The sequence below is a fragment of the Gopherus evgoodei genome, chromosome 2 (genome assembly GCF_007399415.2).
Source record: "Gopherus evgoodei ecotype Sinaloan lineage chromosome 2, rGopEvg1_v1.p, whole genome shotgun sequence".
Lineage (NCBI taxonomy): Eukaryota > Metazoa > Chordata > Testudines > Testudinidae > Gopherus > Gopherus evgoodei.
The window spans coordinates 272,943,281-272,969,698 of NC_044323.1; the positions used below are offsets into that span (position 1 = coordinate 272,943,281).

General features: G+C 41.3%; 1 protein-coding gene across 4 annotated transcripts in view; it reads right to left on the bottom strand.

Annotated features, from left to right (window-relative positions):
- Positions 1-323: 323 nt before the first annotated feature.
- TAF2 (TATA-box binding protein associated factor 2) overlaps positions 324-26,418 on the bottom strand; it is a 112,481-nt gene continuing 86,386 nt past the window's right edge. For 3 of the 4 annotated variants that reach the window (XM_030553746.1, XM_030553748.1, XM_030553749.1), the window contains 4 exons: positions 23,600-23,829; positions 20,719-20,871; positions 20,240-20,345; positions 324-1,997 (listed from right to left, as the gene is read on the bottom strand). In XM_030553746.1, coding sequence (XP_030409606.1) covers positions 1,732-1,997; positions 20,240-20,345; positions 20,719-20,871; positions 23,600-23,829 — 755 coding nt within the window. In that variant the 3' untranslated portion in view covers positions 324-1,731. Of the gene's footprint in view, positions 1,998-3,565; positions 3,667-20,239; positions 20,346-20,718; positions 20,872-23,599; positions 23,830-26,418 lie in introns of those variants that run through there. The other variant, XM_030553747.1, reaches the window with a different exon arrangement.

The following is a 26,418-nucleotide window of genomic DNA, read 5'->3' on the forward strand; positions in this document are numbered from 1 at the left end:
TTTCCCTGCTGTGTCATATCATTAACTAATATAATAAGATTTCTGGGGATCTGGTCTTTGCTAAGGGTTCCTCAATGCTAGTGGAAATATAAATAAACATATCCCTTTTTGTATATTGGTATTTACAACACCAGCTCTCCAAAGCCTGTAACAGCAATATAATTTTAAAGTCTCATAGGTAAGGCCTAAAAGAAACCCACATTAAGGACTGTCTGCTTTTTCCCTCTTACCTCCTGCTTCTTGATGCATTGTTTTCCTATAGAATGCAGATAATTTGTTTCTGTTCAACAGCACACACCAATAATATGACAAGATCCAACAGCAGGTATTTCATATAAAAGTGTTTATTGGGCAGGAGAGGTAGGGGGGGAAACAGGCTGGTTTTAAAAAAAATCCTTCTTGGGCATTTTTGAACACTTTTTTCCTAGATGTAGCATCATTCATTCTCTCAGGAGTCCTTTAACAAAAACATTTGAAAATAAACTATTTAACCTAAATACAACCATTTTATAACAGAAAGCTGAATAAGATGCAAAATCCACCCAACAGTAGTAAACTGGTACATGAAAATAAAAACAAAAAAAAAACCAACCCTACCTCTACGTACAACTAAGGAGAAAATATAAAAAGAAGCAGTGATGGTTTTACTTGTATTGCCAAAAATTTAAAAAACTGAAGTTTTAAAACAAAATATTGGCTGAGTGAATTAGCATAACCAGACTGCATAAATCATAGCTAAAGACATCTGAATTCACTCAACTTTTAAAGTCTCAGACCTAGGTTAATGCAGCAATATATTTTTTCCTGTAGATTCATGAACTGACATTGTAGATACTTCCCAAGTAAATTCACTTTAACAGGAGTATATTTTTTAATGTATACAGATTTCCAAAATGTTTTTAATTTCAGCAAAAGTCGTTTTTTCCAATTTCATCTTACTTAATGAAAAAACTGCCTTTGCCAAAATAATTTACAAATTTTATTGTATTTTAAAAGCCTGATTAAGGGCAAAACATGCATTAAGTTTTTCTGCTAAAATTACAGAAACATAATTGCAGAATGCGATTATATTCAAAGGGTCGTGTCCATAATAAAAATCTGCAGCTTAAAAGAAGCTTGGAACTTTAAGAGTTTAGTATCTGAAAAAGGCAAATATTCTATGTACTATTTTTAAAACTCTGACATTACATTGCAATGGTTAAAGCAAGAAATAGCTCAACTGAAGAAGATTATAGGAAAGCCTTTGTCTTCTCAGGAGGTCTATGCTTGGTTATACAATACTGTCTTGGAAACAGTGCTTCATCAGAGGTCTGGCAGTTGGCTTCTGTTTAAAACATACTTTGCCTCGTAACATTCATCAAAGGCATAAAACATAATTGAGTCTGGCAGTACACATGGACAGCATGATGTTCAGGGGGTTGCCAGTAGACATGGGGTCCTTATATAAAGAGCTGTTTTCTTTGTTTAAAAGGGAAAATGAGTGGGAGCTGGGGAGAAAGAACAGGGGAAAAGAATCTGACTCAGAACCATAAAATATTTTTTTGAATCCAGTTCAGTTCAACTCCTGAATATACAAATAGAATGTTTCAAATTTGGATTGTGACACAGTTTCTGAATTGCTAAGGCAATTCATGCTTTCCTATTTTCATAGAAAAAGATAGAGGCTTTAGTTATATACATCCTTCTAAATGCTCTGTGAATGCTCTGGGTTGAGTTCTAGAAGTGCTCCCTTCAGTCCGAAAGTGATGGAGAGCGAATGGACCGTCCACTGGCTGGGCTGTTGGAGAAAGTGAAGGGCTCCTTCTCTTTTTCTTTGCTGTCATGTTTATGTTTATGCTTATGCTTATGTTTATGCTTTTTCTTCTTTTTCTTGTGCTCATGGTGGTGGTGATGGTGATGATCACTGTGTTTTGAGGAATTGGATTCTTTGCTGAACACAGAGAGTGGAGCTGCTGCCACTGGAAGCATGTTCAGCTCTAGTGAAGACTGTTCTTTACCTAAGACAAAGTTACAATTGGAATTTCAATTTTTACATTGTGATAAATTATTAACTCATAATTTAACATCAAAAAAGCTGTTGCTGAAATATAAGCTAGTATCTACATGTCTCCCATCATATTTAGCATTCTAATACACTCTATTAGTACACTGGTGCCATTACCTTCTGGTATTCCTAGACAAGCCTATAAGCACACTGATAGTTTCCATATTGTAGACTTAGTTCTTAGCAGTGTAGGTGGGATGAGCTACTCCTTGCTTCAAATGGTATAAATGTATCCCAGATGACAAATGACTAGACAGCTAAGGAACTGCAAACATACCAATTTCAAGACACCAATTTTCCAGCATAAAAGTTCAAAAACTTGATAAAATGTATGCAGTGAACAACTAGGGTGCTCGTGAAAAATTCTGGATATAACAATAGATAATGGACCACAATAATCAAAGTAATGATTGGTACTATTAAGAAGTTAAATTTCCTGTATGGGCTGATGTCAAACATTAGGTTCTATATACAAAAACATGGATTTTTTTGATGCTGAACAGTGGAAATAAGCTGATTTTTCAAAATAAATTATTTAACATTCACGCATTTCCTCTCTCTTCTGAATAATACAGACATTCAAAGTTTGTCATCTTAAATAAACAAAAATCCAAGTTATAATAATAGGATACCAACATTCTTTACAAATTAGGATTTCAAGCAATACAGGAATAAGAACTCCAAGTAGATACAGGTCTGTTTCATCAACACAACAAGTCTGTTCTATATTCTGACTTTTTCTTTCATCTGTAGCATTTTACAGAACTGGAGAAATATTGTAGATTGGTCTTCCCAGGGAACCATGATTTGCTCTCTACCCACTGCAAAGGCAAAACTCAGTGTAACTGCCTCTGTCTTGGTACTCCAGTTTTCTTAGAAGACAAAACATTTCAGGAACCAACTTGGGTATTTTCTCTCAAAATGAATGACAATCATAGAGAAAGACTTAAAAAAGCTCAATCTATTTAGTATATCCAAGAAAAGATTAAGAGGTGATTTGATCACCACCTGTTAGTACCTACATGAGAGAAGATTATAGATAATACACTGGTTTTTAATCTAGCAGAAAAAAGCCCATAAGATCTAATGCCTGGAAGCTGAAGCTTACTGAAGCAGGCTAGGAATAAGGTGCAAATTCTTAACAGTAAGAATGGATAATTAACCATTAGAACAATTTACCCAGGGTTATAATTTGATTCTCCATTACCTGAAGACTCGAATCCTTTCTAAAAAGCATGGTCTAGCTCGACCCCTAGATATGAGCTTGATGCTGGAATTACTGGGTGAAATTAAATTGCTTATGTTATGCAGGATGTCAGATCAGATGACCACAGTGGTTCCTTTGGGCTTAAATTCTATGAATCTATGAACATTTTACAAACTTTAGTCCTGAACTCAGCAGAATAATAGATACCTTACTACATTTGTTATCAGATAAAACCATTTAACATCACAATTCAAAGCAACTTTAATTTCTGATGTACTATTAACTCTATTATGGTATATACATGACATGCACACACCAAGACATTAATTGCTGACCTTAATGCATATTAGCCACATCACTTTTTACTCTACCCTGGATAGTTGCAATCCAAATCTGTAGGCCACTTGCCAGTTTACTGCAAAAATATAAGAGACTGCTTCATGACTATAGCTGTAACAATTCTTTATTTCTAATAATCTTAAATCTCTCAAAAGACCTCCCCTCTGAATCTACTTCTACTTCCTGAACCCATCCCTTTAAATTCTAGCTATTTTTTAGGCATCTAGAACAGCATGATTTCTGCCCCCAAGCTGCAAGCATACTGAAATACTCACTGTAGTGAACCTACAGCACAATTAAAAATGAACACATCTGCTCAAGATATTAGAATATACTAGAACACCAACGTTATGAACAACTAATTAAATGAACCATATTTCCCAACCAGCAGGAGGTGGCAGAATCATGTAACAACAGTGGCATCCCTTCACATGTTGATGCCTTCAGTGGTTTGAAGGACAAAAAGAAAATGATGCATCACACTGCAACTTATTCACTACTGCCATTTTGAGATATTCAATTTTATAAAGTTTTTGATTTTATGAATTCCTCAGTCCCAACTAGTTCATGAAACATGGGTAAAGAAGATTACGCTTTTGTTTACACTGCCTTCAGTGCACAAATATTTTACATGCACACAATGTTGTATACAAATATTTTATTTGCATGTTACACTGGCAAAGTATATCATGTATGTTAAAGGTTATTTATATGAACAATTCTATTACCACAGTACACACTAAAATAAAGAGGGTATCAGATGAGCCCAATCTATAGACTTCAGCACCGACTATCTTGTAGGGGAGAGAGATTTTCAGATCCACGGTCTTGTTTCTGGCTCCCCTGTAACACTGCATGCCACATTTCAGAGGGCTAAACGGCACAGCATACAAAGCATCTCTGATGCCAAAGCATACTTTTGATTCTTCCAAATGTGGAAGCGGAAGGGAACAGAGCAAGTACCGGAGGTAGTATGTTAATACTGATAAGCAAATGGCAAACATCCCTGAATGACAGGTCAGTGCTCCCCTATGAGAGAAGCATGAAAGACTAGCTGAAAGGTGCAACACGTTCAGGTCTCTGTCTTATTCTTCTGAGTTTGTTTTTATTTCAAAATTGTAGGTCTCAAGCTCTTATGACTGCAAAGAAAGCCTTCAAAACATAAAGCCAGTAAAATCAGTTCAGAAACAAATATCTGAGTTTGTAGAGAGCCTATCCCATAACAATAGCTCTGAAGTGTGAACTGACATTTATTTCAGTGAGTGCTAACTCAGATTTTAATGATACTTGAAATATCAACATTGTCAACTATATCACTGCTGTTCAGAGCATGTAAGAAAAGATCTACACCAGCATTTCCCAAAGTATGGGTTGTGCCCTTTAGGGGCAGAGGAAGAATTAAGGACTAACGAAGGAGGAACTGAAAATGTATATATTAAGACTTGTGTGCCTTTAAAACCATGTGGTAGGGAACAACTGGCTTCATTTTCCAGAGAAAGGGGCTCATCTTTCAAAAGTCTAGAAAACACTAAGACAAAATGACCTTCATTAAACTGATCACTGAACTGACCATCTAAGTTTTAGACTTCAAAATTAATGGCATCACTAATTTTTTCCTTCTTCAGTTGACCCAAAAACCTATATATTCATGGTTTTATCTGCCAACAACTTAAGGGAACCCCAATGATGATCATAATGCAATCACCAAAAACAAATGGGGACTATTATTACTATAGAAATAAGCGCAGATGGCACAGATTGCACCAAAACTTTGTATATTGTGATAAAAAAAAATGAAATCAAGGCTGATTAGACTAGCTGAAATCCTTTCATACACTGTTCTTTAAAGACATTCAAAATTGAGCCAGTTTGTACCGCAGTCCTTGAATCTGACAACATTCACTTCCTTCACGCAGCTGCTTCATTGACAACAGATGTTTTTCAAAAATTCCAACAGCATCAACTCCCCAAAAGACATGATATTTGATACTGCCAAAGAGTGCTTTAAAGTCAATACAGGCATCATAAATGTGTCATAAGAAGCCTGCCCAGGTGATTGAAGTAAGACAGCTGTAAAATGGACCTTTGTGAGGGATTAGAAGGACTACATCCACGTTAGGCATTGACCCACCCTAGACAGAAATCAATGTTGCACAAAAAGATCACCTTTTCATCCCCAGGATTCCCTATGATTAATGCTTACAGAAGGCCTGTATTAGCGACCTGCCAATCCGGGTGAGGAGGGCTAAATAATAATTCTTTCTAAGGTCATCAATTTTATTTCTATATTGGTCAAAGGGGAATTGCTGCAGGGAGACAATGCAATTTCTTCTCTCATGGAATAAGAATCTGAACCTATGTTTCCCACATAATAGCAAAAAACAGTGAAGTGGGAGAGCTCATCAATTCACTTCTGAAGTGGTTACTAGCATTCCTTGAAACAAAATATACAAATTCAGAATCCACTTGGCATCTTTCTTTGTTCTGGAGGTGCAGATTCCAACATAATTATTAGCTTTTCTCTGTTCCAACTAGTTGGGTAGGTGCGCAGAATTAGATTAAATTGCTAAATGAGATGAGACTCCTAGAACACCTAGTTAGTCAAACAGAATGTTACAAAGACTGCAGAGATATGATGCAAGAGAAGTAGCACAGATGGGAATACAGACTTCATTTTAAACTTGAACATTTATTTTAATATGGTTAAGCTTTATTCTGATAAGCTTTAATCTTTTTTCCATCAAAATGAAAACTTTCAGAAACAAGCTGTTTGACTTATGTCCTAGCTCCTCAATATAAAGATTACTAAATTGTTTTGTTTGCGAAATAATTACAACATCTAGTCATAAGCTGTCCAATTTATTTTTAAATTTGCTGATGGATGAATGTTGAGGGGCTGTTAGGTTGCTAGGGTTATTTAAATCAATTTTTTACTTTGTGCTGAAATTTTGTAAACTGGTGACATAATACATCTCAAGAGACCTCAGAAAAGGCCATGTCAACTTCCTCAAAAGTAGTCTCCTGTTCTGTATTTGTATATTTTGGGGAGAACTGCAGACTTACAGCTTCTGTGCTACATAAAAGTGAAATCTTTTAAAACTTGCTGGCGTAAGTGAGACTTTTCCCGTTTGATGTTTGCTGAAGATCATCTAAATAGCACCTGACTTTTCGGAACGCTTTGGAAGGTGGCACTGGAAGACAGAGTGAGCAATGCTCAAAAGCATAAGAATGAAGGGTGGGGCCAAGAAGCCTTCTAGGTCAATGAGCCAACTGAGAGAAGACTGACCTTCCAGAATCCTGAAACTAATCACTCCGTCATCAACAAACAAGCTACGCCAGTCTGCGGACAGTCTCTCCCTGCACCCGAAGAAAACCCACTAACAAGAAGTGCTGTGTCAGCATTATCATTATCTGGCTCCTCAACCACAGTTCCAGCTCCTATTTCGTATGAGCCCAGAAAACCACAGAAGCTGAAGAGTTCAGAATTCCCCTGTTTTCATGTTCTTCCATTTTCATTCTTGTCTTTTGTTTGTATTAGCTTGCATATGTCCCAACCCTTTTATTCTATAAACTTAGGGTGTGGTTGTATGTGTGCAACTGTGTAGCATCACCCATAAAGTCCATACAAGAAAGGCACCAGAAAGAGAGTTCCCCAAGTTTCTCCATGCCATAAAACAAAGCCTCTTAAAAATACTCATGAAATAAAGCATGTTTTGTCTTCAGTGGGTCCTAAGAATTTAAAGCTGGCAGCTGTGAACTGCCAAACAAGATTGGCAAACTTCTGCTTGTCAAAGGGCTCTTTTAAGGCCTGTATTGTAATTTCTCTGCACAGGAGAGGGATGAAAAGGGTTACTCATCACACAAGAATTGAAATCTAAGGAGGAAGCTTTGTAATTGACTCTGAAATTGTGGTTCAGACATTAGATCATTCGGTTTCAGTATTTGACTGACTTAGTAAAATTCTTTAGTTGGGATTTATAACCAAACAGACAGCCACATCCTTAGAGCCTTCTTAGAATATTATAAGAATTATCTGTTGTATTAATTTGGTGATTGAACTAATTTATTTATTTCCAAACCAATATTGATACTAATGTGGTAATTTTATCTTGATTTAATAGTCGTATTTCTTTAATTTTAGTTTAGTATTATTAGTAATAGTTTAGGTTTGGTAATATGTTCTCTTGATTTTTTTTTAATATTTTGTTTGTCTAATAGCTTTATTAAAATTTATAAAAAGATAATGAGCCATATTTCTTTCAATAAGCCAAGTTGGTCCAGAGTCCTTGAGGACCTGTGTGGACATTAGTTTGTCAGTCTAAAAGCCCGACCAATCCCCTCTAATTACCCTAGAACAATAAATCGTTCTCTCAGTGAAATTAGCAGTTGCAACAGAATATGAGATCTGCACACGTCTTCCTGGCACAATGTATCTGTGACTCCCTGTAAGATCACAGATGAATGTCTTAGTCATAGTGTGACTTTTATCTAGAATGTTTACATTATTGTTATAGCAACTTTCACACACTTTCTTCTACAGGACCTGGAAATGTCATTCTTCATGAAGGACAGAATGGCTATTAGCCCAATATACATTATGCTATTTCAGTGCTATACTGGCTCCAACAGAATCTCAAAGCCTAAAAGCCACCAGATTCGAAACAAGCATATTTTAGACAATAAAATTATCCCATGCGTACTGCATACTTAGATAATATGTATTAAAGCTAGTCTACCACAATTACAGAAAAGGTTTCCAGCTTAAAAAGGCTAAGCAAAAACAAGCCTCTGTCAATGCTGCTATCGTGTTCTGAGAAACAAGAATTACCACATATATCTACTTGCATTGTTAAGTACCTTGGTGCAGTGCAGGTGATCCTGTCTCTCTCTAGTGGCTGATCCTTGTGACTATAACAGCATGCTAATTACTCACAGCTGACTGAGGGCTTGTCTGTCTACATGGTGTGTTAGTGCACACCAACTGGGGTGTAAGTTCTTGTGCATACCAGTGTATTGTGGACACTGCTAGCGGACACTACAATTCTCTAGTGCACCTTAACATAGTACAGGCTATACCTACATGCACTAAGGAACTGTTAGTGCATGCCAGCAGGGTCCACACAAATCAGTCAGCATGCGACACGCTGGTGCCCACCCACTAGAATTTACGCCCCAGTTGGTGTGCACTAACATACTGTTACGGCAAGCCCTGAGTTAATTCATTTTGCTCAAGTAGCAGGGATTTGTACTCTTGATACAGGTCCCAGGTTGAATTTCCACTCATAACCATGGTGTCTGTACACATGCAGCCATGTTATATTGAATTTGTACATCAAACTGATCTTCAATAGACAATTTGTTACAGTGCAGAGATTTGTGGATCTTACCAAAGACTCAAGTATATTGTCATAAATGCATTATTTAAAGATATAGCTAAAGTACTTTCCTTCTATACTTTGAGACAATATTTGCTCCATTCTGTCACAAGTTTCAAATAATTCCAGCAACTTTTCATTTTCATTTTCTAGCTAAATGAACCATGTTCTGAACTGTTATAGTGGTGATAAACAAGAATGGGGAAAAATATAAATGAAGGTTCAAGATCATCAAATGTAACCTGGTGACTAGGTTTCTATCACATAGCCTGCAGGTAGAACTTATGTGGGCCACTGGATAGGAAAACAGTGGTTTACAAGAAACAGCAGAGGGGCCATTTTTATTATTCTGGAGAAGTGAGGGAGTCAGTAGAACTTATGATGTTTTTCCAACAGGGTGTGCCTTTTCTAATCATTGCTACACCTACTTAAAGTGTAGTGATGTCAGGAGAGTAACTACCAGTACATAGAAATTACATCTTGTTACTCAACAGATATGCTCCTTATATGCTTTCTGAATCTCATCTGCTTATTTACTTTTTATTTTTGCAGAGTCAATATAACTAAGAGAAACTAAACTGCATACTATTGTACATTGTGAAAAGGATGATTAACCAAAGTTCTAATTATTATGGGTGATGATGTGCTGAGCCAGAAAAGCTGAACCCAGACAATGTGCAGGGGTCACATTTAGGGAAAAAAAATGTGTTACTTATAAACTTATTTACTTCAATTTATAAGTAAAGTGAAAAAAAATTGTCTGGAATCACTGACACAAATGTGCAATCCTGTGATACAATTTTTACAGTGACTGATTTTAGAGTATGACTACACTTTAAGAGAAGTGAAATATGAAAGTGAATAGATTCTATTTTAAGCTTGTCTGATGTAAAAGCTAATCCGACTGAAAGGACTACCTAATATAAAGGACACTTTTCTATTTCACCAAATTCATCTGTCCAATATAGTGTATTAGTCACTCTGCAGTCTTAAATGTGACATGAAGGCTGGTGTTTACATTAGAAAGAATGAGTGCAAAGTCTTGAAATTTTTGTGATCTTTTAAGACTGACGGTGGAACATTGCCACTGTTCTTGATGATTTAATAGCAAATAAAAATTCTGTTTTTCATATTAGAAATCTGATCTTGAATGACTTCAGATGCTCAGAAAAGGCTTCTGTTGATTCTCTCAAAGCTGCTGTACTTAGGGAAGAACTATAATTAACATAACAGCAAGTTTAAAAGATAGTTCACATACTTGAATTTTCTGGGTTTAATTACTTTTTGTAAGATGCATAGAAGCATTCATGGTTTGAACAGCATACAAAAAATCATTATTGTATTTAGGGCATTTTTAACATATGTTTGAAAACATTTTCCAAGTGAAGCTGAACTATGAAAGGTGCTGTAATTAATTATAGCATTAAACACTGAAATCCTATTTTTTCACAGAATAACCAGCTGTAGTGCAAGCCTCCCTTTACTATCCTGGTTGTGGGTCTTAATCCTGACTTCATAGGGCCACCTTTATGGGTAAAAGGATACAACAGAAAGCTTGAAAACAGTAATATAATAAAGAAAATCAAATTTACATGGTTTTCTGTAAGACACAGTAACATGGAGAAATTTGTGTTTCAGTCCAATTTATTATCCTGTGGGGAAATCAATCAAAAAGCATGCTGAATATTACTCACAAATAGATATGGCAGCATTCAAAGCCAGCACAAACTCTCTCTTTCCAGCTGCTATTTACAAAGCTAGAACTGTGTTTGGCTATTCCCTAACGTTTTGTAAGAGCTGATGTGAGTCTGACCCACAGCTCTGAGAGGAGAGACTGTGTATCGACTAAGACCTCACTATTTTTTCAGGGTACCTTGGTTTGGAGACGACATGAGAGCCCTGATATCTACTAATAAGATGCTCTATTTTATCACCTCCATCAAAAGCCATTTCAACACCATCAACAGTTGAAGTATGCTTACTCTGTGCCAGTCCTGCAATAATTCAAATCATTCTGAAAGTCCCCTGAAAATCTTGGCTGTAAAGACTCATTGATATCTCTCGAAAACTGAGAAAATTGCTTTTGGAAGCAATTCTATTTAGATATGGTATGTAATTTCCTTATTTGTTTATTATTTGAGCTCATCTGCCCTTATTGCTCAGCTGAACTTCATATGTCTCTGTTTGTACCAAAAAGAAGAAAAAGGTGAAGTTTTAAAAGCAAAGGCTATTTTTAATAAAACTGTCCCTAGCAGTATAAATAGCAGTATAAATCAAGGAAGAGAAAATAAGAAAAAATATGCTAAGATCAAACTGTCTCAAAATACAGTACTATATGCAGTGTAGTTGTAGCTGTGTTGGTCACATGATATTAGAGATACAAGGTGGGTTAGGTAATCCTCACCCACCTTGTCTCTCAAAATACATTGATTTTCAAAGGCATTTAAGTGAGTTCTATGCACTTTCAGAGGCAAAGATAATGTCTGATTTCTCAGTGACCTAAGAAACGAAGTGTATTTCATCTGTTCTAAATATATAAATAGCAGGGCTAAGTGCGTCATTCAGCACATAAATCTCAAATTAACATTTCTGTCCGTTATAGAGCTATATAAGTAATGGCCAACTGGCCCTCATTCTACTCTGATTCAGAATACACTCATTCTGAACCTCAGCATACTTAATATGGAACAACATTAGAGCATGGAGCTGGCTGATGGAGAGTCCCGTAAGTCCCATTTGTGAACAATTTGGCACAGTTTTGCAAAGTTTCTTGTTTATGACTTTATATCCCATAGTAAGTAAAATAATAGAAAATGAAATGTTGCAAAACATCACATAGAAGTTATAAATACTAACACTCAACAGATCAGCTTCATATGCTAATGAGTATTGGTGGTAGCTGACACGCCCCAGCACGCACCATGCTTTGCAATAACAGCAGAAAAGGAGGGATGGATAATGCCAGTCTATAAAAAGGAGAATAAAGACAACCCTGGGAATTTCAGACTAGTCAGCTTAACTTCAGTAACCAGAAAGATAATGGAGCAAATAATCAAGCAATCAATTTGAAAACACCTGGAAGATAATAAGAGATAAGTAACAGTCAACATGGATTTGTCAAGATCAAATAGTGTCCAATCAACCCAATAGCTTTTTTTGACAAGATAACAAGCCTTGTGGATGGGGGGATGTGGCAGACATAGTATATCTTGACTTTAGTAAGGGTTTTGATACTGTCTCACATTATCTTCTCATAAACAAACTAGGGAAATATAACTGAGATGGAGCTACTATAAGGTGGGTGCATAACTGGTTTGAAAACTGTTCCCAGAGAGTGGTTCACAGTCAAGATGGAAGAGCATATCAGGGGTCTCAAAGGGATCGGTCCAGTGTCCAGTTCTGTTAAATATCTTCATCAATGATTTAGATAATGACAGAGCTTATACTTATAGTATCTGGATGACACCAATGTGGGAGGCGTTGCAAGTGATTTGGAGGATAAGATTAAAATTCAAAATGATCGGGACAAACTGGAGAAATGGACTCAAGAAAATAGGATGAAATCCAATAAGGACAAATGTAAAGTACTCCACTTAGGAATCAACAATCAATTGCACACAAACAAAATGGGAAAAGACTTGCCTAGGAAGGAGTACTGCAGAAAGGGATCTGGGGTTTATAGTGGATCATAAGCTAATTATGAGTCAACAGCATAACCCTGTTGCAAAAAAAGTAAACATGATTCTGGGATGTTGTGATGGTGTGCACTCACCTCTCGTGAGCGCCTCCTGGCGGCCAGGTGCAAACCTGTACTCTTTCCTTTTCTTGGCACCCCCTGTTGGCCATTGTCCTCATCAGGCAGGTCTTCTATGGCTCAGCCCTCTGGCTAAGTCACCCAGTCAATATGCATAAACTAACCTCTTTTGGGGTAAAAGGTCCAACAGGGCCTGTCTCTGACCCTTTACTAGTGCTGGCAGGCCTGTCTCTGGGCTCAGTTATCAGCCCCTTCTGGGCTAGCTTTAAGTCTGTCCCTGTCCTGTCACAGAGCAGTGCCACCAGGGCTTCATCCCTGCAGACTTTTTGTCCCAGCAGTTCTCAATGACTCAGCTCTCCTATCCAGCCAGGTCACCTCTCAAGTTCAGTCCTCTTCTGGGGGGTTTCAACAAATACTTGGCTCCTCTCTAGGATCTAGAGATCTGTCCTTAACCCCTTAAAATTCTAGCCCCTTTCTTGGGCTTCTAAACAAGACTTGTCCCCTTTTCAGGGCTTTGGCCATTCTGCCAGTAGCTGGTGGTGGGACCTGGGCCCACCCCCACAACTCTGGGTCCCAACCCAGGGACCCCACAGTACCACCACATGCTGCTTCCTTTTGATAGTTGCTGTTGCTGCACTCCCTGGGCCACTTCCCACTTCATCCCTACCACAGGCTGAAGTTCTCTGTCTGTTCCCTGATTGAGCAGGGTCTCTCCCAGGCCTCCTTGCCTGGAGAGTTTTACAGCCTTCCAGTCCTTCCTAACCCTTCTGGTCCCAGCCAGTAACGGAACTGCTCAGGCCCTGCAGCTTCTTTTATCTGAGCCTGCTGAGCTCTGATGCGATGTTTCCCTGCAGCTTTTGTAAGCAGGCCTGGAGGACCTACCTTTACTGCTCCTTTCCTGGGGCGCGGTGTGGTAGGACTGCGAGGCCTCCAGCAGGGAGCCTCAAAGGGCCTGGTACAGCCCATCACAGATGTATTAGCAGGAGTGTTGTAAGCAAACCATGAGAAAAAACAGTTACCCACCTTTTAGTAACTGTTGTTCTTCGAGATGTGTTGTTCATGTCCATTCCAAGCAGGGGTGCGCGTGCCGCGTGTACACCAGCCGGAAGATTTTCCCCTAGCAGCGTCCGTAGGGTCGGCCCTGGCGCTCCCTGGAGCCCTATAAAGGGGCCCGCCGGCCCTCCACCCCCTCAGTTCCTTCTTGTCGGCACTCCGACAGAGGGGCAGGAGGGTGGGTATTGGAATGGACATGAACAACACATCTCGAAGAACAACAGTTACTAAAAGGTAGGTAACTGTTTTTTCTTCTTCAAGTGGTTGTTCATGTCCATTCCAAGCAGGTGACTCACACGCCTGAACCCAGGTGGTGGGGTCAGAGTTCACTGCTGACTGGAGTACTGCATGACTGAAGGCTGCATCATCCCTAGCCTGGTGCGGGATGGCACAGTGCGATGAGAACGTGTGGATGGAGGACCACGTGGCCGTTCTCCAAATCTCCTGAGTCGAGATCTGAGCCAGGAATGCCGCAGAGGAGGCCTGCGCCCTAGTGGAGTGGGCCGTGACCGGAGGGACAGGGGTCTTAGCTACGCAGTAGCATTCCCGGATGCTGGTCACAATCCACGAAGAGATTCGCTGACAGGGACCGGGAGCTCTTTCATCCTATCCGCCACTGCGATGAAGAGCTGAGTCGAGCGTCTGAACGGCCTGGTACGCTCGATGTAAAAGGCCAAGGCCCTGAGGACATCCAGGGAATGTAACCTCTGCTCCTCACTGGAAGAGTGTGGTTTTGGATAAAACACCGGCAGAAAGATATCTTGTCCCATGTGGAACTGTGAGACGACCTTGGGGAGGAAGGCCGGGTGAGGTCTAAGTTGGACCTTGTCCTTATAAAAGACAGTGTATGGGGGCTCAGATGTTAATGCCCTGAGCTCAGACACCCTCCTGGCCGAGGTGATCGCCACCAGGAAGGCGGTCTTATACGACAAGTACAACAGGGAGCACGAAGCCAGAGGCTCAAATGGAGGTCCCGAGAGGGCGGAGAGGATCAGATTCAGGTCCCGGGCAGGAGCTGGCTGACGAACATGCGGAAACAGCCTGTCCATACCCTGGAGGAAATGCCCAGCCAGCGGGTTTGCAAACACCGAGGTACCCACCTCTCCCGGATGGCCGACAAGTGAACACGAATTGAGGAGAGGGAGAGGCCCAGTTGTCTGGGGTGGAGCAAAAATAGTCTAGGTTAATAGGGATTGGGACCCCCAGTGGATTGTGACCTCACTGACCCGACCATACGGAGAAGCGCTTCCATTTGGCCAGGTAGGTGGCTCTAGTTGATGGTTTCCTACTACCGAGCAGCACTTGTCTGACCTGCTAGGAGCACTGCATTTCCATCGAGTTCAGCCATGGAGTATCCAGGCTGTGAGGTGGAGAGATTCCAGGTGCGGGTGGCGGAGGGAGCCCCGGTCCTGCGTGATCAGGTCCGGAAGCAGGGGCAGCGTTAGGGGTGCCTGAACGGACATGTGCAGGAGTGACGTGTACCAATGCTGGCGTGGCCATGCCGGAGCTATCAGGATTACCCGTGCGTGGTCCCTGCGGATCTTCAAAATCACCCTGTGTATCAGGGGGATTGGAGGAAAGGAGTAGAGCAGACAGACCCCCCAAGACTGGAGGAAGGCGTCTGACAGAAACCCCTGACTGCAGTCCAGAAGGGAGCAGAATCATCGGCACTTTCTGTTTTCCCTCGAGGTGAACAGGTCTAACTGGGAAAAGCCCCAGAGCTGCAAGAGTGAGCGTACCACATCCTGTCGGAGGGATCACTTGTGACCCTGGAACGAGTGGCTGAGGGTGTCCGCCTGGCCGTTCTGCTCCCCCGGAAGGTAGAACACCGTCAGGTGGGTAGCATTGTGAACGCAGAAATCCCACAACGCGAGGGCTTTCCTGCACAGGGGAGAGGAGTGTGCAGCCCCATTTGTCGATATAAAAGACTGCCGACGTATTGTTCGAGAGGACTGAAACACATCTGCCGGCCAGGTGGGACCGGAAGGTCAAACAAGCCAGGCGTACCGCTCTCAGCTCCCTGACATTGATATGCAACTCGAGGTCCTCCAGCGACCACAAGCCCTGCGTCCTGAAGTTTCCCAGGTGCACTCCCCAAGCCCGATCCGAGGCATCTGTTACCAGGGAGAGGGAGGGTTGAGGGGCAGCGAAGGGGACGCCCATGCACACTTTCTGCGGGTTGACTCACCACCGTAGCGAGCTTAGCACCAAGTGGGGAATGGACACCACTGAGTCCAATGGGTCCCTGGCCGGGCGGTACACTGTCGCTAATCAGGAACTGTAGCGGGCGAAGCCGGAGTCTGGCATGGTTTACCACATAGGTGCACGCCGCCATGTGACCCAACAGCCGGAGGCAGATCCACGCCGTGGTAATAGGGGCACATTGCAGTCTGAGGATGAACTCGGAAATCATGAGGGAACCTGGATTCTGGAAGGTATGCTCTGGCGTGGGTGGAGTCCAGAACCACCCCTATGAATTCTATTTGTTGCATAGGAGACACGGTGGACTTGGCTTCGTTCAAGAGGAGGCCGAGATTGAGAAAGGTCCGCCTGATGAACAACACCTGGGCCTCCACCTGCTCCTTGGTGCGGCCCTTTATAAGCCAATCGTCCAAGTAGGGGAATACCTGGATGCCCCGCCCGCGCAGGAAGGCTGCCACAACTGCCATGAACTTCATGAAGACCCTTGGGGCAGCTGACAGGCCGAACAGGAGCACCGTGAACTGCAGATGGGCGTTGGCCACGCTGAACCTGAGGTACCGACGGTGTCGAGGAATTATAGTGATGTGGAAACAAGTGTCCTTTAAGTCGAGAGAGGGCGGCATATCAATCTCCTGGATCCAGGGAGGGAATGATCGAGGACAGGGAGACCATGCGGAACTTGAGCTTTCGTACGAACTTGTTCAGCCGCCGCAAGTCCAGGATGGGTCTCAGGTCCCCTTTCACCTTCGGTATTAGGAAATACCGGAAGTAGAAGCCTTTGCCCTTGATCTCCCGAGGGACTTCCTCCACCGTCCCTGCCTCCATGAGGGACTTCACTTTTTGAATTAGAAGTTGCTCGTGAGATGGGTCCCTGAAGAGGGACGGGGAGGGGGGCTGGTGGGGTGGGCGGGAGAAGAACTGGATAGAATATCCCCTCTCTACCATGCGGAGCACCCAGCTGTCTGACGTGATTCGGGACCAGGCACGGCAGAAGGTGGACAGATGTGACCCAAAGGCAGGGGTAGAAAGATCCAGAGTCTTGATAGGTCGGTCGCCCTCGACAGGGGGCCTAGGCCCCGATGATGGTCTCGACTGACCGGACGCCTGGCCAGAGGGGTGGCGTTGGTGACGCCTCCTGCCATTTCTGCCCCACTTGCACCCCAGCTCCTGGCGAGTCTGAGGCTGGTAGGAGCGTGGGGCCACCTGCGGCCTAAACTGTCTGCGCTGGGTCGCAGGGGTATGCAAGCCCAGCGAGCGAAGCGTGGCCCTCGAGTCCTTTAGGCTATGGAGACGTTTGTCCATCTTTTCTGAAAACAGCATCTGCCCCTTGAAGGAGAGGTCTTGAATGGTCTGCTGGACCTCATAGGGAAGGCCCGAGACCTGAAGCCAGGCTCCCTACCTCGTGACCAGGCCCGTGGCCAGGGTGCGCGAGGCTAAGTCCACTGCATCTAGGGCAGCCTGGAGATAAGCTCGGGAGATCAGTTTCCCCTCCTTCACCAGGGCCGAAAACTCTGACCTTGAGTCCTGGGGAAGGAGCTCTGTAAACTTCGACACGGTTGAACATGTATTATGACCGTATCGGCTTATGATTGCCTGTTGGTTGGCAATACGGAGTTGTAGGCCTGCCGTAGAGAACACTTTTCTACCAAAGAGGTCAAGTCTTTTCGTGTCCCTGCTCTTTGGTGTTGACCCCTGAAATCCTTGACGCTCCCGTTGGTTGGCTGCGTCCACCACCAGGGAGTCCAGGGGTAGAGTGGGTGTACAAGTGTTCGTGGTCTTTAGAGGGGACGAAATAACGCCACTCTCTTCTCTTGGCATTAGGGCCCAGTGAGGCTGGCATAAGGGGCGGGACGTATCCGCTATGGTCTTGATCAACAGGAGAGCCACCCTGGATGGCCCTGAGGGAGCCAGGACGTCTACCACCAGATCTGAGTCCACTTCGATTTCCTCAGCCTGAATTGCGAGGCTCTGAGCTGCTCGCCGGAGCACTTGTTGGAGGATTCGAGTATCCTCCAGGGCCAGTGCCGCAGCCGTGCCGGAGACCGCTTCGTCCGGGGAGGAAGATGAGGAAATTACTTGGATCAGCCCTTCCTCAGGTGCATGCAGCCCTTAGGGGTCCTGCGGCACATGGTACTGTGGTTGCAGGGCCGGTTCCGATTCTAAATGCGGCACTGCGACCGGTACCAGGGTCACCAGTGAGCGGCTTGACGTATTGGGCGATGCCTGTTGAGCCTAAGTAAACTAACTATATACAAACTATATACACGGACTATACATGAGGATAGGACACTGCTAACTTGCGAAGTGCAAGAGAAGTTACAGCTAGCTGTCACCGGCAGTAAGAAGGAACTGAGGGGGTGGAGGGTCGGCGGGCCCCTTTATAGGGCGCCGTAGTGGCGCCACTCCAGGGGGTGCCAGGGCCAATCCTACGGACGCTGCTAGGGGAAAATCTTCCAGCTGGCGTGCATGCGGTGCGCACACACCTACTGTGAATGGACATGAACAACCACTCAAAGAAGTAGTAATTCTTCCACCTACTTCACACTGATAAGGCCTTAGATGGAGTACTGCGTCCAGTTCCGGACACCACATTTTGGGAAAGATGTGGACAAACTGGATAAAGTCCAGAGCAGAACAATAAAAATGATTAAAGGTCTAGAAAACACCACCTCTGAAGAAAGATTGAAAAAATTGGGTTTGTTTAGTCTGGAGAATAGAAGACTGAGGGAAGACAAGATAACAGTTTTCAAGCATAAAAAAGGTTGTTAAAAAGGAGGAGGGAGAAAACTGTTCTTGTTAACCTCTGAGGACAGGACAAAGAAGTATTGGGCTTAAATTGCAGCGAGGGTGGTTTAAGTTTGGCATTAGGAAAAGCTTACTAATTATCAGGGTAGTTAAGCACTGGACCAAATTGCCTAGGGGGGCTGTGGAATCTCCATCATTGGAGGTTTTTAAGAACAGGTTAGACAAACACCTGTCAGGAATGGTCTAGTTATTACATAGCCCTGAGCAGAGGTCCTTGCCAGTTCTACAAATTTTATGACTAGCCATGACACTGCTCTTGCACTTAAATGCTTACTGCCCTTCTATATATTATACTTTAAAAGGTAAACATTGCAAATCACCTTTCAGAGTTCAGCAAAGTTATGGAAAAATATTGGTAATTGTTTATGGGACATGCTAGAAGAATGAGAAATCAGAAATTAACTAGTGTTGGCCAGTTACTGAATTTCTCTCTGTTAATGACAGAGAAGGGAAGTTTAGTAGGGAACTTTGCTTAAGGTTTTCAAGAAATATCTAAGAATAATACTTAGAGAAGGGGTCCCGAACGCGGTGCCCGCGGGCGCCATAGCGCCCATCGGGGCATCCATGTGCACCCATCCACTGGCCGTCGGACAAGCAGCCGCCGAAATGCCACCGAGAAGTGGCAACATCAAGAAGCACTAGTGCCAGAATTCCGCCGAATTTCGGCGTCCATGCCTCTTGATGACACTCCTTCATGGTGGCATTTCAGCGGTGATCCCTCTTGACGTTGCCACTTCATGGCAGCATTTTGGCAGCTACCTCTCCAGTGGCCACAGTCCTCGGCGGCTAGTCGTCTGGCACCCGCCCCATGGAAAAGGTTGGGGACCACTGACTTAGAGGTAAAAATCCAGAGAAGAGGAGTAACAGAACTCTACAGAATAATTGTCTAAAGGACAGGAAATAAAAAGGTAGTCACAGATGGAAACTTTTCAAGTTTAAAACAGTCATAAGTATCTCTGAGGCCAGTTTGAGTATCTTTATTACTAGAAGTAATCCAGTGATAACTTATTCAGATTGGCCACATTATACATTTGTTGCTAGAATACATTTGCTTCTGCTTTATTGTTATCTTCTATTTAAAAATGTTTTTTGTAACCTAATACAGTCAGAAACCAACTTTCCCAAAATACTGACTGGGTCTATTTTTCTCCTCCCTAACTTTGTTTCTCTGACTTCGGTTTATTTTATTATTTTAATTTGCATTTTTTTCTAAGCATAACATATTTCCTTATTAAGAAATGTATCAAAAATATACAACCAGAACACAGTAATATATATTTAAATGATCTAGTCTTGAATACCTAATGACATATAAGATGCACAGAAACCATTCTACACTTGCTTTTTATCAACACTCAAACATTTACTAAAGTGATTTGGAAGGGAAAAGCTGCAGAAGAACACTTTCACAGGTTGAGACTAATATACTATCTGTGATCTGCAAGTTAACCTATTCATACCTGGTGTTGATGGTCTCTCCAACATATTCAAATGATGGTAGATAAAAGCTTGACTATCATGAACAGTGTCCATATCAATTTCCTCCTCTTCCTGAGAGTTTGAGAACTAAAACATCAGCAAGAAATATGTAAAAATAAGGTAATATTAATAATTAACTCTTAACAGGTTTTATTTTTCTGGGGAATGGAAGCAAATTTTTGTCACTGATAAGGAATATATAATATAGACATTTTGTTCATGATCCTTCTAATCTACAGTGGAAATAGCATGAACATTTAGAACATTAATTGGCAGCTTCACTCCCTGTCAGCCAAAAAAGAACCCGATGGGAGATGATTTTGCCAAAGTAATCACAACAACTACCTTACACATATGCACAGCATGCTTTAGGCTACATCTGTTAGAAAACTCAGCGAAAGACTTTACTGTTATACTAAATACCCTACCCATAGTTAAAGTTGAATTGCCATTTTCTTACTCTGATTTTTAGTTTGACTTTACTGTCTTCATTCTTCTCTGGTATCTGCCCTGGCTCCAATGGGGACCCAAGTGGCATATCAGCCTTCCTCTTCACCCCTTGCTGATGAACAGAAACGTTGGATGCTGTTTCTTTAACAAGATGATCATCCTCCTGAAGCAGCATTTAAAGATTAAAATTAGAAGACAGCAAAAGCATATTTAAATCTAAAAGTGACATAATGGTTGAAAACACACTTTAGTTGAACAGAATCTTCCCCATAGTTGAGGCAAAAAAATATTCCCTAAAACCTTTCAAGGACTTGTGCCAACGTCTCCTACAAACATACTTTCTCTTTACTTCAATCCTTGCTCCCTCTGCATATCAAGAACTGGCCTCTCTTCTGTTCCTTCTCACAATCATGGTACTGTTGGTGTGCAACAAATCTCTGCAGCTCCTGAAAAGCCTTCCTATGTATATATGCCTCACTAACTCTCTTCATTTCAAATCTCAGTTGAAAATTATCATAGATTCTGATCTAAACAAAGGATTTAGAGTAATCTTCTTCAGAGGTTAAATTTAAAAGCTAATACTAATTTTGTTGTATAAAAGTCAAATATAATGGTTATGCCCTTGATTTCCTTTTAGATGTCATACTAGCTTTTCTCCAAAAAGAAGGTGTTTAAGACTCCTTTGAAAATTACTGCTTAGATTAACCAAAATAAAGGTAAGAAGAGGAACATGAAAATAAATGTATAAGTCTAATGAGTTCCAAACTACACAGTTATAGGCATTAAAAAGGAGAAAGGACTTCCAAAGTACAATGAAAACACAAAATAAAATACAGGAAAAGACAAACACACTTACAGAAATAGACACTAGCCCTTTCTAAAACCTAGACAAAAGTAAGGCCTACCATAGCTTTTTCTCCAAACCATTAGAAGCATCTACTACTATACTAAGGTGGTGTACTGCTTCAGAATCAGGCGTGTCCCACACCAATCACGTGACTATAAATGCATGCTTTCTAGAATTAAAACTTCAGCCTTGGAAACCTACCTCCTCCCACAGCAGATTCCAGAGCAACAATAATTTAACAATTCTCATTCTCAAACAACTCATGCTCACAGAACATGCAAACCTCAAAAGACAATCTACTCAACCTAGATATCCTCTAGCATCTGTCAGAAATTCTTTTTACTTCACACAAATATATTTTTATCCTTGGTCAGGCCTCTTCATTTCATGTTCTATTATTACTCCTAATACCATTTAAGTCTGCGAACATTCTGGAAGAAAGTTTGCCTGAGGTGCTATCCAATTTCTGTACAGTATTATTCTGTTTGAATTTCACAAGGAAAACTAAATTAGCATCAGTTTAGAGTGATTTTTTTTGAAAATGAACATAGCCAAGTTCTGGGAACCAAGAAGAGGCTACCTAGCTTCTTAAAGCAGGAAAACGCATAAACATCCAGAAATCAAGGTCTTGTGTGTGCTGTAGGAACATCTAATAACAAAGACACATATTTAAGCAAGTTTCACAAACAACAGATATAGCAAAATGATGTCGATTGCTCACACATTCTTCAGAGTATGCTGCTTCCAAGTATATTACAAGCTAATGGCCACATCTGCCTTTACATACACATAGCTATCTGCCTATGAGTTGCTGTGAGGTGCTCAGATACAAGCAAAAGATGTTTATAAATCAGGACATTCATGATGCACATCTGAGGACAGAAACTAGTTATATGTGAATAAGGTAAGTGTTGCACAAATGTTGATAACTTTCAAAGGCAATTCAAAGAATCTCTGATGATCCACACATTAACACTGAATTTCTGCACTCATATTTTTATTCTCTAAAAGCTTTGAGCACAACTCTCACTGTAAAAATAAAGACTAGAGAAAAGATGGACTTTTTAGTGAAAAAAAAGTCTGTATTTATTTCCCATTACTTTGAATGTGTATTTTATTTTCACTCCTAAGTGTGCTATATGCTTCAGAGGGAGTAAAAAAACAGGTTCCTATCCAAAACTGCTTAAAATCAAATTTTATACATGACCAGTGAGTTACCTTTCGCGTACTAAGTTATCTCAACAGCACTTACTCTTATAACAGTTGATTTTTTTTTAAATTAACCTGTCACAAAAATAGTTTCCTCTTTCTCTACTAAATGTTGACTTTTCCCTCCATAATTACATCTGCCCAAGGACCACTTTAGGCAAGATTTAGTTCTGAACTAGTGGCAGTTTTTATATTAAAAATACATGACTTTAAAATCCAACATCCTGCATCCTCAAAGGCCTAGAAATGGGATTTTCATGCCGTTGGGAAGAGGACTTTTCTAGCTTCCTAGTGGGACCACGCACTGGAAAGCCAAATAATATCAGATTTTAAATCTGACATTTTTAAATGCTTCTACGAGTCTCTTGGAGACATGTATTCAGGTGTAGTTGGACTAATGGGAACTACGGCACTTGGTTTCTAGATGGAAATATTAAAAAAATATATCAATATATCCCATTTTCATGCTGATAAAAATCTTTATATCACAGCATCACAGGTTGTGTGTGAATCAAGATTACTTCTTGTAAATGTTACAGAAACAGTTACGTTTCAGAATGGATACAAATGAGAAGTGAGTGTGGGCTCAGGAAACTAGCTAGAAGGTCATTCCACACATTAGGGAAAAGGCACCAAAGTGGAATGAGAGAAAGAGACGGAGTATTAAGGCTGGTACTATATTGGAAGGCTTGAGAGTAACACATAACAAAAAGGTCAGAGGGTTAAGTCTTGAAAGTTCAGACAAGAAGTTTGAATTCATTACACAGTACAATTGGAGCCAGTGGAAGTATTCAAAGCAGGATGGGGGAGGCATGTGCAGATGGTCAGTGCTTACAGTGCTCTGGAATCCTATCAGTTGTCCATGATTGTTAGGATTGTTCACGGGTTCCTGACTGTTTGCCACTGACTCGGGGATGATGATAGGATTAAGTACAGCTTTCTTCTCTTTCAGATTAAGGACCAGTCCAAGCTCTGGTAATGGCAAACAAGAAGGTCTACTGAGGCCAAAGAGCGTGAAATACAGGTCCACAGCACCACATCGGAGTCTCCAGTCATGTGAAGTACCTAAAAATCAAGGAGGGGCAAGTGTTAAAATGTAGAGATAATCTTTAAAAAAAAAAAAAGTTCAAATGATTTGGAGCCATCAAGCTGTACACATTTTTAGCTTATGCTGTCCTCATCCTTCCTCCTTCCCTCCTATTATTTGTTACATTCACTTGTTATGTTTGCTTTTAATAAAGACTGTAAACTGTTTGAGGCTAGGACCATGTCCTCCTCTATGTTCTGTACAATGCTTACCACAACAGGACCCCAATCACAATGGGAATCTTTGGGTGCTATAACAACGCTAAATAATATTAATAAAAAATACACACGCCACTAGTTTCATTTTAGATTTTACTTTCAAAAGACAATCAGCAGGTAAGTGGAACAACACACTGACAAACTAGCCTTTCACCTCAACAAATCTGGATGTGAAAATGAGTTACATGAAAAATAAACTGAATGTTATTGCTTCAACCTATTCTCTAACTAACTGTCTACATCACAAAACTATAAAATCCAGCACAAGTTTTCCAGTGTTACAGTCTGGGGAAGCTGTAAAACTGGAAAACTAAGCAAGAATCTTAAATAGCAGCAATCACTGCTACATCAGAAACTAGCTTCAACCAACCACATATTCTGTAGTACAAATCAATAAAATTCTGGCAATTCAGTTTTGCTATACACTCAACAGTCATGATGTTTCGAACCTGTCTTGTCTCCTGTACCATATGATCATTATTATCTTGCCTTTGTTACAAGTCTACACATATGCAGTGTAGCTGCAGCAGTCCCAGGATATTAGAGAAACAAGGTGGGTGAAGTAATATTTTTTACTGGATCAACTTCTCTTTGTGAGAGAGACATGCTTTCGAGCCACCCAGAGCTGAAGAAGAATATGTCTCTCTCACCAACAGAAGCTGACTCATAGACTCACAGATTCTAGGGTCAGAAGGGACCAATGTGATCATCTAGTCCGACCCCCTGCACAAAGCAGGCCACAGAACCCTACCCTCCACTTCTATAACAAACCCCTAATCTATGTCTGAGTTATTGAAGTCTTCAAATTGTGGTTTGAAGACCTCAAGCTGCAGAGAATCCATCAGCAAGTGACCCATGCCCCACATTGTAGAGGAAGGAGAAAAACCTCCAGGGCCTCTGCCAATCTGCCCCAGAGGAAAATTCCTTCCCGACCCCAAATATGGAGATCAGCTAAACCCTGAGCATGTGGGCAAGACTCACCAGCCAGCACTCAGGAAAGAATTCTCTGCAGTAACTCAGATCCCATCCCGTCCAACATCACCCATCACCGACCACTGGGCATACTTATCTGCTGATAATCAAAGATCAATTGCCAAAATTAGGCTATCCCATCAAACCATCCCTTCCATAAACTTATCAAGCTTAGTCTTAAAGCCAGATATGTCTTTTGCCCCCACTACTCCCCTTGGAAGGCTGTTCCAGAACTTCACTCCTCTAATGGTTAGAAACCTTCATCTAATTTCAAGTCTAAACTTCCTAGTGTCCAGTTTATACCCATTTGTTCTTGTGTCTACATTGGTACTAAGCTTAAATAATTCCTCTCCCTCCCTAATATTAATCCCTCTGATATATTTATAAAGAGCAAGCATATGGTTCAATAAAAGACATTATCTCACTCACAATTGTCTCTCAAGCCTACATATCTTTTTAAAAATAATGTATGTTACTGACAGGGCCGTCCTTAGGATTTATGGTGCCCTAGGCAGGATTATTAAACTGATGCCCCTGTGCCTACCTTGCTCTGAGCAACACAAACATAAGTTTACAGTATTGGAAAACTTGCCACATGCATGTTATTAAAACCAGTTTAACTTAATTAAGCACACTGTAATGCTGATGGACTAGCACTAAAGAAGTAGCACTATAGAAAAAATTCTAATTTGACAGAATGATGCAAATAATATAATTTTTTTAATTTGTCAACATTTTATTGGAAATGTATATGAAGAGGTATTGAAACAAGGATTAGTTTTTAATTAAAAGCAATCTTCCTGGCTTTTTTGGCCGCAAAATCAGTAATAATGTCATCGTATGACAAAGTGATGTCTTGTTTGATTGCAAGAAGAGCAAGACCAGTCAAGCCTTCCTGACTCATTGTAGAGCGGAGATAGTTTTTAATGAGCTTTAGTTTTGAGGAACTCTGTTCTCCTGATGCTAGTGTTACAGAAATTGTCAGTAGAATATGAGTGGCAATGTACATATTAGTATATAATATATATATATATAAACAAGTCTGCTGGTATGAATAAATTGTACAATGTCCATCACTGATTTTGCATGTGGCAACACTGATGACAGTGTACTCGATTCTTCGTACAGTTCAAGTCCATTTAAATCAAAACTATCACTGTGCTTCAGAGGCTCTCTAGGTTCTTGCACTTTGCCATTAGTTGCTCTTGTTTTCCTATTTTGTTGAATTTAGCCCCACTCAGCCTGCTGCCAGCTGAGCGAATGGAACCCCAGGCCGACAGTGGGTTGAGTGGCTCAGCCGGGGTCTCAGCCACCGGCCTACTTGGCCTGCTGCCAGCCTGGGGTTCCTTGGGGCTCCCCAGGCCAGCAGCGGGTGCT